This window comes from Pseudophryne corroboree, chromosome 4 (assembly GCF_028390025.1).
Source record: "Pseudophryne corroboree isolate aPseCor3 chromosome 4, aPseCor3.hap2, whole genome shotgun sequence".
Lineage (NCBI taxonomy): Eukaryota > Metazoa > Chordata > Amphibia > Anura > Myobatrachidae > Pseudophryne > Pseudophryne corroboree.
In genome coordinates, this window is record NC_086447.1 from 838,167,620 (window position 1) to 838,181,205 (window position 13,586).

At 44.6% G+C, this 13,586-nt stretch overlaps 1 protein-coding gene across 3 annotated transcripts in view; it reads right to left on the minus strand.

Moving 5' to 3' along the window:
- The window catches only part of PLCB1 (phospholipase C beta 1), a 1,298,702-nt gene that overhangs the window by 524,741 nt on the left and 760,375 nt on the right, over positions 1-13,586 (minus strand). For all 3 annotated transcript variants that reach the window (XM_063918579.1, XM_063918581.1, XM_063918580.1), the window contains one exon: positions 4,309-4,362. In XM_063918579.1, the coding sequence (XP_063774649.1) occupies positions 4,309-4,362 (54 nt within the window). The remainder of the gene's footprint in view (positions 1-4,308; positions 4,363-13,586) is intronic.

The window sequence follows — 13,586 nt, forward strand, 5'->3', positions numbered from 1 at the left end:
CCTGTATGAAGCCACGCCCCTATGCCGCCCGGGGCGCAAAAAGCCCCTGAACCGGCCCTGCATAGCATGATCTGCATAAATGTCTGCGATATGAACTGTCTCTCTGCTATTCTTCACGTCATTCCTCCAGCAGGATCATTATAATTTCTTTTGACCTACTAAAACAACCCTAACTTATCATGATCTGAAAATGCCTCAGACAATGTTCACTTTTCCTTTCATCTTCAATCCTTGCTTGTTAAGCTTCTACTTGGTATATTCCCAGACGGCAGAAAGAAATACATCTATTTAATTTGCTTAAAAAGTGAAAAAAAGTTACTTCAAGATTCTAAACCATTGCAGAATAATTATATTAATTATGCAACGGGTTGAAATACTGAAGTCTTCAATTTACTTTTGATAATTTGATTCAACATTGCTGTCAGTAACTGGCTGCCCGGATAATTTCAGAGCCAGATTAACAATGGGGCGGATGGAGCAACATCACCAGGCTCCCACATAAAAAAGGCCCATCATAATGGCAGCATGATGATGATGATGACAAGTCACCCAGTTGGCCCGACGGTTGGCCATAAATCATAAGTATATATAAGTATATATATAATTTTGGCTCATATTTATCAAGCCTTGGAGAGTGATAAATTGCATGGTGGTAAAGTACCAACCAATCAGCTACTAACTGTCATTTTTCAAACACAGCCTGTGACATGGAAGTTAGGAGATGGTTGGTTGGTACTTTATCCCCGTGCAATTTATCACTCTCTAAGGCTTGATAAATCTGGTCCTTTATTGCTATTTGTCTCACAAAATGATGCAGTTTTGCTACTTTAATATATTTAGGGAAACATTGGGGATCACAGTGTAGGGGTATACATGCCCACATGACACTGGCCACACCCACACAATACTGGCCACACCCACGCAACACTGGTCACAGCTCCTCCCCTTCTAACAATAGGCCCTTGATAATTTTCAGCCCCAGGCCCATGTGCCTCTTAATCACGGTTTCCTACAGTAGCCCATTAAATCTTGAGAGTCATCATTATTGTTATATCAGAGGGAAAGTGCTGCAGTTACTATGATACTATACTGATTGAATGATACTATACTTATTCTTCTGACTTTTGCACTATGATTGTATATACTGTACTGTAGTAGAATAGAATCACACATTTACAAATACTCTATTAAAAATAAATCCTCTCTATCTTTTGTGCTTTTTGGTGGAGAGAGAGAGAGAGAGAGAGAGAGAGAGAGAGAGAGAGAGAAGAGTCATGTAAGCAATGGGGTAATTAAACAGATGCACAAAGCTGTGGTTCCGATTTCTCAGGAGCCAGAGATTACTGGTGAGGCTCTTCTGCTTGATTTCAGTTGGGTTTTAAGTAGCGTATAGTGCTCTTCAGGCCGTAACACTATCTTCTGACAGTGCAGTAATTGCAGCAAACATAGAGAAAATTATTTACAAAGTACAGGCAGAAAATCAGGTCACAACAGACACGCCGAGAATAATGTCCACATACTGTAGTATTCAATCTAAACAGTAATGTCCAGTAGTAAATAAGAGGTCACTACGAGGGTGTGCATCAGAGCCTCGGCTTGCAGTTTATGATCATGCAATCTGTCTTTGTGTGTGTAATTGTGTGTTAATCTATGTTTAAGATCTTTCCAGCATACAGTAATTCTCTCAGGAACCCTAAAAAGCATGAAGATTTAGGCCTAGAATTTAATATTGTTCTTCAGGAGGGATATGAGGTGGTAACTAGTGCACATATAGATGTCTTTGCACTCTTTAGGGGCAACATATATCAAGGCCTCGAGAGAATCTGTAGACCATGGGGATCCCCCAAAATAGTGAAGGAAATGGTGCAAGAACAAGGGCCCTCATTCCGAGTTGATCGGTCGCAAGGCGAATTTAGCAGAGTTACACACGCTAAGCCGCCGCCTACTGGGAGTGAATCTTAGCTTCTTAAAATTGCGACCGATGTATTCGCAATATTGCGATTACTAACTACTTAGCAGTTTCAGAGTAGCTCCAGACTTACTCTGCCTGTGCGATCAGTTCAGTGCTTGTCGTTCCTGGTTGACGTCACAAACACACCCAGCGTTCGCCCAGGCACTCCCACCGTTTCCCCGGCCACTCCTGCGTTTTTTCCGGAAACGGTAGCGTTTTCAGCCACACGCCCCTGAAACGCCGTGTTTCCGCCCAGTAACACCCATTTCCTGTCAATCACATTACGATCGCCGGAGCGAAGAAAAAGCCGTGAGTAAAAATACTTTCTTCATAGTAAAGTTACTTGGCGCAGTCGCAGTGCGAACTTTGCGCATGCGTACTAAGCGGATTTTCACTGCGATGCGATGAAAAAGAACGAGCGAACAACTCGGAATGAGGGCCAAGATGTCTACAGAGAACCCATCGGGGTCTGGGGCTGTGGCTGATTTCTGTGTTTTTAGTATTTTGATGACTTCTTCAGCCAACATTTCATTTAGTTTGAGCAGACGATTAGTTCATTTGGTGACGTTTGCGCTAATAGGGGCAGATGTATTAACCTGGAGAAGGCATAAGGAAGTGATAAACCAGTGATAAATGCAAGGTGATAAGGCACCAGCCAATCAGCTCCTAACTGTTAATTTACATATAGGAGCTGATTGGCTGGTGCATTTATCACCTTGCACTTATCACTGGTTTATCACTTCCTTATGACTTCTCCAGGTTAATACATCTGCCACATAGTTTGTTAATTAGGGTTTGTTTCTGATTGGCCTTGGCAGGTCTCCTGGTGAAGGTTTATATAGGGGTCAAATCATGCAGCAGTAAAAAGTGTGGGGGAGTGAGCCAGTAGAGAAGTTGCCCATGGCAACCAATCAGCATTAAAGTTTCATTTATAATTTGCATATTATACAATTATACAATTTTATAATATGATTGGTTGCCATGGGCAACTCTTCACTGACTCACTTCTCCACACTTTTCACTGCTTCACGAATAGACCCCATAATATTATAACTCAGACCTGGCGGAATGGGGGATGTATGTCAGGTATCCCAGCAAATCCCTAATAGGACATTATGGGTGCAGATTTTGGATCTTTACATCATTTAAATGCCCCCAATGTCAATGTGTTTTCTCACCTATAAAAGCCGCAGTCAGCTGAACAAACACGTTTAATACAAATCATTATTTTTTCCCCAAGTGTTGATGGGAACACCTACAGTAATATAGCCATCATTCATGGGTACTGTATGTAGAACACTGAGGATCGCATGATACTGCTCAGCAAATACTGTACATTTGTTATACTTTCAGGATTGTCACTTTGTGATTCAGTTAAAGCTTAATGCATCTATAATTAGAACAAATAAGTGTCCTTATAGCCCAGATGCTGTAATGTGTTGCTTATGAGAGACAATTTATGAGCTGAAGACTCTGGTTTATATCTGTTTCTCTACAAGTAGCATTGTGCTCAGCCCTTCTACTGAGGCCATGTGAACTCCACGCTACATCTTATTTACACTGCTCACTGACAGCGTCGTCTGCATTTTATCAGCCATCCAGAAGATTGGAGTGACGAGTAGCCATTACATTATGATTTAAGCCAAAATGTAAGTGTGGGTTTAATTACAGATGTAGCGTGACTGCCGACTTAGCAGAGAGTACTTCTAAACCTTATTGCCATGTCTGATTAAAGAAATTAAAAATTTAAAAAGTCAAGAAAGTGGATAACATGTATTGACCATTTCATATATCTACAAACTTAACTGACTTCGATGGTCATTCCGAGTTGTTCGCTCGTTGCCGATTTTCGCTATGCTGCTATTTGCTGCTAATTGCGCATGCGCTAAGTTATTTAACTAAAAACTTAGCAGTTTTGCTGGTGTTCGTACGACACTTTTCAGTCGCACTGCTGATCGGTGAGTGATTGACAGGAAGTGGGCGTTTCTGGGAGGTAACTGAGCGTTTTCCGGGAGTGTACTAAAAAACGCAGGCGTGTCAGGGAAAAACGCGGGAGTGTCTGGAGAAACGGGGGAGTGGCTGGTCGAACGCAGGGCGTGTTTGTGACGTCAAACCAGGAACTAAACGGACCGAGCTGATCGCAATCTAGGAGTAGGTCTGGAGCTACTCAGAAACTGCAAAGAATTATTTAGTAGCAATTCTGCTAATCTTTCGTTCGCTATTCTGCTAAGCTAAGATACACTCCCAGAGGGCGGCAGCCTAGCGTGTGCAATGCTGCTAAAAGCAGCTAGTGAGCGAACAACTCGGAATGAGGGCCTTCATTCACAAAATTATAGTTTTATAGATATATAACCTACTTTTTAACTGGTATCCGTCCCTCTGTATTGACTTGGAGTTTTAGCTTGGTATACCTAAAAAGAAAAAGGAGATTCTAATAAAATATGTTGACAGTAGGTTGATAATCATTGCTAGTGTCTCCTGACACACCATACTGAGAAGGTGTGTAAAGGCACAAGAAGCATGTTCATGACAATTATCAAACCTTATATAATGAGGTAGTACAAGAATTGCAACATTCCAATTATGGGATACAGTCATTAGGTCGACAGTCATTAGGTGGACATGGCCACTAGGTCGACGTGGTCATTAGGTTGACATGAACAAAGTTGACATGGAAACAGGTCAACATGAGTTTTTCAAAATTTTTTTCTTCATTTTTTAAACTTTTTCATACTGATCCACATGGACTACGTTTGGGAATAGTAACCTGTGCTGAGCGCAGCGAGGCACCTTGCCCGAACGCGAGCCATGCGAGGGAACACGGTGCACTAATTGGGGTTCCCCGTCACTTTACGAAGAAAACAACATCAAAAAAGTAAAAATTGTTCATGTCGACCTAATGACCAGGTCGACCTAATACATGTCGACCAATAGTGGTCACCTAATGACTGTCGACCTAAGTGTGGTCGATCTAATGACCCATCCCCCCAATTATATTTTATTTTACCAAACAAATGAGAAGTACACGTGTGACCCGTAAAAGTGATTTTGAGCCCCTACCCTTGTATAGGAGCATATTTACTTATTATTGGGTTTTAGACCCGATAATGAGAATATCTTATTGTCACTATTCGCAGCCATAAGAAATTAACATTTGCCCGAATGTACTAAAATTCACACACAAGGACAGAGGCTCCCTGCTGCCATGTGCAAAGAAGTGAAATGATCGCAATAGCAATCATCGCACGTCTACATCAGGATTTAGGGACATTCTGCGCATGCGCGCATAATGATTCTGGAGGGAACGTAACAGAATCTCCAATATCTGCTGCAGTCCCTCCGTTTTGACGGCAGCTTCAGCACCCATAGGTTTCTCATAGGTCAGATTTACCAAGCTCTAAAACATGAAACATTTCGAAGCTTGGCCTCAATAGGATAACGCCATCTTCAGATGCCAATATAGTAGCCTAAAATTACTGGGACAGGGATTCTCCGGAAACAGCTTTGCAGTCCCCCATAGAAACTTATGGGGGCTGCGGCTGCTGTCAGAAATGGAGGGACATATTGGAAAGAGTAGCATTACATACAGTAGTAGAACATCCATAGCACACTTGGGGGATCCTTAATGTTTGTGGGTATCCCCCAAAAACTGTTTTCAGGGAATATCCCACAAATATTATTTGAAATAGACTCCATATTGCTTGACAGCATTCTGAGTCTATATACCGATTAGGTATGGCCAAGAGATATTTTGTAGAAATGTGTTCAAGATGAATAAAGAATTAATATTTAATCAATTTTACACAACTTCTTTTTCGGGTGCATGTGACTGTATCAGAGCATCTTATGTATTGTTACTTTATGCATTTATTCATTAGCGCACACATATTCCGCAGCTCTTTACAGAGAATATTCGCCCATTGACATCAGTCCCTGCCCCAGTGGAGCTTACAATCTATATCCCCTACTACATGGACACACATACGTATACACTAGGGTTAATTTTTGTCAGAAAGCAATTAACTGCCCTTTGGAATCTTTCGGAAATGTTTTTGGAAACTTTGGGCTCTATGTACTAAGCCTTGGAGAGACATAAAGTGGACAGAGATAAAGTACCAAGCAATCAGCTCCTAACTGCCATGTTACAGGTTGTGTTTGAAAAATAACAGGAGCTGGTTGATTGGTACGTACTACCACTTTATCTCTCTCCAAGGCTTAGTACATACAGTAGACCCCTTTGTTTCCTACATGTCTGTTTACAGAACTAAAGCATCTCGTAGCATCGGAATGTTAACAGCGGCACAAAGTATATTATTTCCACCAACTCCCACTACTTTATACCGTATGTAGGCATTTGGGCAGGGCCGGACTGTGCATCTGGCACTTCTGGCAAAGCTGGTGAGCTGGCCGGTCACACAGATAGCCAGGAAGGCCATGTGCAGCGCATCTTCCTGCTCTCTGTTGGTCACTCCCGCCGCCCGAAGTGCCCGTTTCTAAGAAATATGGAGGGGAGTCCAAAACCACCTGACTCACGGCACGCCCCCGCGAGCAGTGTCCATGTGACCCCTTCACGTGCCCGTACACACGCATACCAGGGCTGAAAAGTGTCCCCAGCCCGTCTCTACATGTGGGAGAGGCTGGTGAACATGTACCTAAATCTGAATATGTAAATGCTAATGTTGATAAAGCACAGACTAATGGCTCCGTCTAAATTGATGCAGGAAGATTTTTATGTCAAAATATATCTTATTTAATGCAACGTTCGTATAAGCACCTTTTCTAGGCTATGGGCCGGCGCTATTGGAAGTGTATGGCGCATATGACCCTTCTGTTACACTATTACGTTTTCTTTGTTTCACAAAACAGAAGCTGGAGAAACAGTAATATGCTGAAATATTTTATTCAGATGATCACTGCAGCCCATGTTAGCTACTGTAACTGCATCCATTAAATTAATGTAAAGCCCCTGAGTAACCTCTGAATTATTAAAATGACTCCCAGTCTCACCTGTACTTGCTGATTATCAGCCTAACATGACATGCAGCTCTGTAATAGCGTGCTGAGACCATATACATGACATGCGGCTCTGTAATAGCGTGCTGAGACCATATACGTGACATGCGGCTCTGTAACAGCGTGCTGAGACCATATACATGACATGCGGCTCTGTAACAGCGTGCTGAGACCATATACATGACATGCGGCTCTGTAATAGCGTGCTGAGACCATATATGTGACATGCAGCTCTGTAACAGCATGCTGAGACCATATACATGACATGCGGCTCTGTAATAGCGTGCTGAGACCATATACGTGACATGCGGCTCTGTAATAGCGTGCTGAGACCATATATGTGACATGCGGCTCTGTAACAGCGTGCTGAGACCATATACGTGACATGCGGCTCTGTAACAGCGTGCTGAGACCATATACGTGACATGCGGCTCTGTAATAGCGTGCTGAGACCATATACGTGACATGCGGCTCTGTAACAGCGTGCTGAGACCATATACATGACATGCGGCTCTGTAATAGCGTGCTGAGACCATATACGTGACATGCGGCTCTGTAACAGCGTGCTGAGACCATATACGTGACATGCGGCTCTGTAATAGCATGCTGAGACCATATACGTGACATGCGGCTCTGTAACAGCGTGCTGAGACCATATACGTGACATGCGGCTCTGTAACAGCGTGCTGAGACCATATACGTGACATGCGGCTCTGTAACAGCGTGCTGAGACCATATACGTGACATGCGGCTCTGTAACAGCGTGCTGAGACCATATATGTGACATGCAGCTCTGTAACAGCGTGCTGAGACCATATACGTGACATGCGGCTCTGTAACAGCATGCTAAGACCATATACGTGACATGCAGCTCTGTAACAGCGTGCTGAGACCATATACGTGACATGCGGCTCTGTAACAGCGTGCTGAGACCATATACGTGACATGCGGCTTTGTAACAGCGTGCTGAGACCATATATGTGACATGCGGCTCTGTAACAGCGTGCTGAGACCATATATGTGACATGCAGCTCTGTAACAGCGTGCTGAGACCATATATGTGACATGCAGCTCTGTAACAGCGTGCTGAGACCATATACGTGACATGCGGCTCTGTAACAGCGTGCTGAGACCATATACGTGACATGCGGCTCTGTAACAGCGTGCTGAGACCATATATGTGACATGCGGCTCTGTAACAGCGTGCTGAGACCATATATGTGACATGCAGCTCTGTAACAGCGTGCTGAGACCATATACGTGACATGCGGCTCTGTAACAGCGTGCTGAGACCATATACGTGACATGCAGCTCTGTAACAGCGTGCTGAGACCATATACGTGACATGCAGCTCTGTAACAGCGTGCTGAGACCATATACGTGACATGCAGCTCTGTAACAGCGTGCTGAGACCATATACGTGACATGCGGCTCTGTAACAGCGTGCTGAGACCATATACGTGACATGCGGCTCTGTAACAGCGTGCTGAGACTATATATACGTGACATGCAGCTCTGTAACAGCGTGCTGAGACCATATACGTGACATGCGGCTCTGTAACAGCGTGCTGAGACCATATACGTGACATGCAGCTCTGTAACAGCGTGCTGAGACCATATACGTGGCGCCATACATCACCAGTATTGGGACTTACACCCACCTCATGCTGGGTGCAAGAGATCCGTCGTAAACAGCATCCCCGTAGCATAAGACCTATCTCTGACTACATGCCCACGACATTCCTATGACGAACCCACAAAATGGCTCTCTGACATGTGTTCCATGTCGACCTTTTGACCCTGTCGACCTTTTCTACTGTCTACACAGGCCCGGGACACCAGTCCTCACAGTCCCCCCCAATGGCTGCCCTGCTATTCCATATCGACATTTTTAACCTGTCGACCTTTTGACCCTGCATGTTGACCATTTGTGGTCAACCTATTGACTGTAGGCCTTTTATACCCATTTCACACCACACAAATTACCCGGTATTGACCCGGCATATTGCCAGGTTGACACGGGTCAGTGTGCGCAGTGAAAGCGCCATGTCGGATTTCCCGGGTCGCCTGACCCGGTATTCAACCCGGGTTATAAGCAGAGTTATTCCCGGGTTGAATACCGGGTCAGTGGCTCTGTAAACGGATTCCAAGGTCGAGCCGATCCGGGACCCGTTTACAAAATAGGGAGAGGCAGCGCATAGATGAGCTCATCTCCCAGCGCCACCTCCACCTCCACTGCCGGCTCCGCCCCCGTCGCTATGGCAACCGATCCGGCATACTGCCGGGTGTGGAAGCCATCAGAAAGAGGTAGGATAGTCTCCAATGCCGGATCCCACCCGGGAATGACCCGTTTCCAATTACCGGGTGGGATCCGGCATTGGAGATGTGAAAGGGGTATTAGTGTAGATCTAAAAATCCACACCCCTCTAGCATGTGCTAGATCAGCCATATTTGGAGCTATCTGTCCTTTATGCCCTCCAACTGTAAAGAATATTTTGGTGTAGTGATAAATCCAGGGAATATCATTATTTGCCTGGGAGGCCACTTTCCACTGCACATTCCCTGAGAAAGACATGTCTAGTGTTGGAAGATTGGTCCTTACACATTTGTGCTTCAGAGCTCTCTGCAACTGACAGCGCACAAATTGCAGATCATGACTTTGCGCGCAAATGGCAAACGCCGTATACTCAGGAGTGAGCGGCTCAGGCAGACGACTGTCTATGTAATTATAGCAGACATCTCTCTTGTAAATTGCTCTGGCAGTAATGGGACAGCTTCTCTATTCTTGTTTAATCTCCTCTTGATACAATGTTTGTGGGTTGAGAATCCCTATCTCCTTTTCAAGCATCTGCAAAACTGGATTCTGGCAGCGATTCAGCTAATGTTGGTACTGTAGACAGAAGTACAAAATAACTATAGCATGCGCACAGTGCAAATATTTACATACATTTGTGTATAATTTGGCTGCGAGAATAAACCGTAGTCAGGGTTATATAAATAATGCATGCATAGCTCCTTTGATCTTTACAATTCCCATATGCTACATAAGAGATATCGTACTTTCTATATATATACAGTGTTTGTAGCCTCAGTTCCCTATTTGTTTTTCTACAATTGTTTAGTGCATATTTGTTTTACAGCTAATTATGTTAGAGTGTCCACATGATTTTATTTTCTTTTTGATGTCTAAATATCCTGTGTAATGCATTAAGGAACTCAGGACATTTATGAAAGTCTAAAAAACAACATTAGAACGGCATTAAAAATTGTACAGTAGTTATATCAAACCTCCCAAATGAACTGTACGGATTTAGGTGGAACAGTCCAGGTCCCATCTCAGTGTACCGTTGGCTTGAAGGTTGGTGATGGGTACCCAGTTCACCACTGATTAGGGATGGGCATCAATATTTCTGATTATATTGATAATGCAACCCGATATGAAACACAATTCTAGCCATCACGATTCACACACTATGTTGCGTGAATTGATTCTGCCTGTATATCGGTATGGGTCGTTGGGTCGACACAACTTAGGTCGACAGTCATTAAGTCGACCACCGAAGGTCGACATGGGCATTCAGTCGACACACACTAGGTCGACGTGTGCATTAATTAGGTCGACATGTACTAGGTCAACAGGTGAAAAGGTCGACATGAGTTTTTGGACCTTTTTTTGTCGTTTTCTTCGTAAAGTGATGAGGAACCACAATTAGTGCACCGTGTCCCCTTGCATGGCTCACTTCGCTCGCCGTGCTTCGGGCAAGGTGCCGACAGGTTATTGTTCCCAATTGTAGTCCACGTGGATCATAAAGTATGAAAAAGTCCAAATTTTTTTTTTTTTAAAGTGAAAAACTCATGTCGACCTTTTGACCTGTCGACCTAGTACATGTCGACCTAATGCCCATGTTAGCCTAGTACATGTCGACATAATGCCCATGTCACCTGCAGTTGTCAACCTAATGACTGTCGACCTAAGTTGTGTCGACCTAACGACTGTATCCCTATGATATATCTTTCTCAGCCACCCAACTGCTTTTTTTTATTTGCAGCTCTCTCCTGCGTCCATTTGGGGCTAGCAGCAAGTTGAGATTCTCTGGGGTATATTTACTAAAGGGTGGATCTTTAGAAGTGCAACTGTTGCCCATAGCAACGAATCAGATTCTATCTATTATCTTCTAGAAGGTGCTAGATAAATGATAATAGGATTTTGGTACTTACCAGGTAAATCCTTTTCTTTGAATCCATAGGGGGCACTGGAGTACTCTTGGGATATGGATGGCTTCCACAGGAAGTAGGCACTGAATAAATTAATTTTGAAACTACACCTCCCCTCCATATCCCTGAGTACCTCAGTGTTTTTTACTGAGCCGAACAGGAGCGATAGAGAGGTTGACAGTGTAGAATTACATATAACATAACGGACAACAATAAAGTTGACACAACATTGCTGACAACTAAACAGTTGACACCATAACTGATTAGAACTTGTTAATCTGAACCAGTCGGTGAAAATGTGTTACCATAAGATCTACTGAACCTACCCCAAACCAGGTAAACTGCTCTGGGTGGGCGTCCAGTGCCCCCTATGGATTCAAAGAAAAGGATTTACCTGGTAAGTACCAAAATCCTATTTTCTTTTTCATCCACTAGGGGTCACTGGAGTACTCTTGGGACGTACCAAAGTTTCCCCCCGTGGGCGGGAGAGCTGTTTGGCACCTGTAACACTAGGCGGCCAAAGCTAGATGCTGATGCCGCCAACGTATCAAACTTGTAGAGGCGCACAAACGTGTGCACCGAAGACCATGTAGCCGCCCGGCAAAGCTGTGTCATAGAAGCTCCACGACTCGCTGCCCATGATGTTCCCACAGCCCGTGTGGAATGAGCTGTTACTGATGTAGGAGGCTGTAACCTAGCATGAAGGTAAGCCTGACGTATGGTCAGTTTAATCCAACTGGATAAGGTCTGCCTAGAAGCTGGCCAACTCATCTTGGCAGCATCATAGAGAGCAAACAACGTATCCGTCTTACGAACGGTCGACGTTCGGGATACATAAATGCGTAATGCGCGTACCACATCCAACCTACCAGAGTCTCCTGTAACACAGGAACTACTATTGGTTGATTGATGTGAAAAGATGACACTACCTTTGGTAGAAAAGCGGAATTCGTCCGGAGTTCCGCTCTGTCATCATGAAACACTAAATACGGTGGCTTGCACGACAAAGCACCCAAATCTGAAACACGCCTTGCTGACGCTAAGGCTAAAAGAAAAATAGTTTTCCCAATTGAGAAATTTAATATCCACTTGTTGTAAGGGTTCATAATAAAAAGACTGTAAGAAATCTAAAAACCAGATTCAAGTCTTATGGCGCAGTAGGTGGAGTGAATGGAGGCTGAACTCTGAGGACACCCTGCATAAAGGTGTGAACCGACGGCAATAGGGCCACTATGAAAATAAATGGACAACGCCGATATCTGCACTTTAAGTGTGGATAAACTCAGACCTCTATCTAACCCCATCTGTAGAAATAACAAAAGACGGGATAACTTAAAAGATGATGTCGGAAACTTCCGAGCTTCACACCAACCTACATAGGCACGCCAAATTCTGTAATAATGAGCTGCCGTAACCGGCTTCCTAGCTCGTAACATGGTTGGTATAACCGATTCTGGAATGCCCTCTCTTCTTAAGAGGGCTGTCTCAACAGCCACCCCGTCAAACGCGGCCGCGCTAAATCGGGGTAAAGGAACGGACCCTGCTGAAACAGGTCAGAACGTAGTGGGAGCGGCCAAAGACCGACTGCGAGTAGACTGCGGAGATCCGAGAACCAAGCTCTCCGAGGCCAAAGAAGCGCCACTAGTATAACTGTGACGGACTCTCCTTTGATCCGTTTTAGCCAAAGAGGGAGCAGTGGAAACGGTGGAAACAGATACACGAGACTGTATGGCCACGTGATTGTGAGAGCATCCACTGCCACTGCCTTTGGATCTCTCGTTCTGGACACGACCTGGGGCGTTTGATGATTGTGGCGAGAAGCCATCAGGTCCACCTGCGGGTAACTCCATTTCTGGACCAGCACGTGAAATACTTCTGGATTTAATCCCCATTCTCCTTGAAAATTCAGACGGCTGAGATAATCCGCCTCCCAGTTGTCCACTCCCGGAATGACTACTGCCGACAATATCATTTGGTGATACTCGGCCCAATAGAGGATTCAAGCTACTCCCCGCATTGCCATACGGCTTTTCGTTCCTTCTAGTTTGTTGATGTATGCGACCGCCGTCGCATTGTCTGACTGCACCTGAACAGCCTGAGCCTGCAGCCTGTGCACTGCTTGTCGTAGCACATTGTAAATTGCCCGGAGTTCCAGGACATTTATAGACAGCAATCTTTCGTGAACCGCCCAGAGACCCTGGAGCTGATGATTTTGAACTACAGCTCCCCAACCTCTGAGACTCGCGTCCGCCGTGAGAATTATCCAATTCCAGGCACCGAACCGTTTCCCTGCAGTTAGATTCTGTACTTTGAGCCACCAGAGTAGAGACACTCTGGCCCTTGGAGACAACCTCACCCTGCGGTAAATCTGCAGATGCGAGCCCGACTACTGTGCGAGCACATCCAA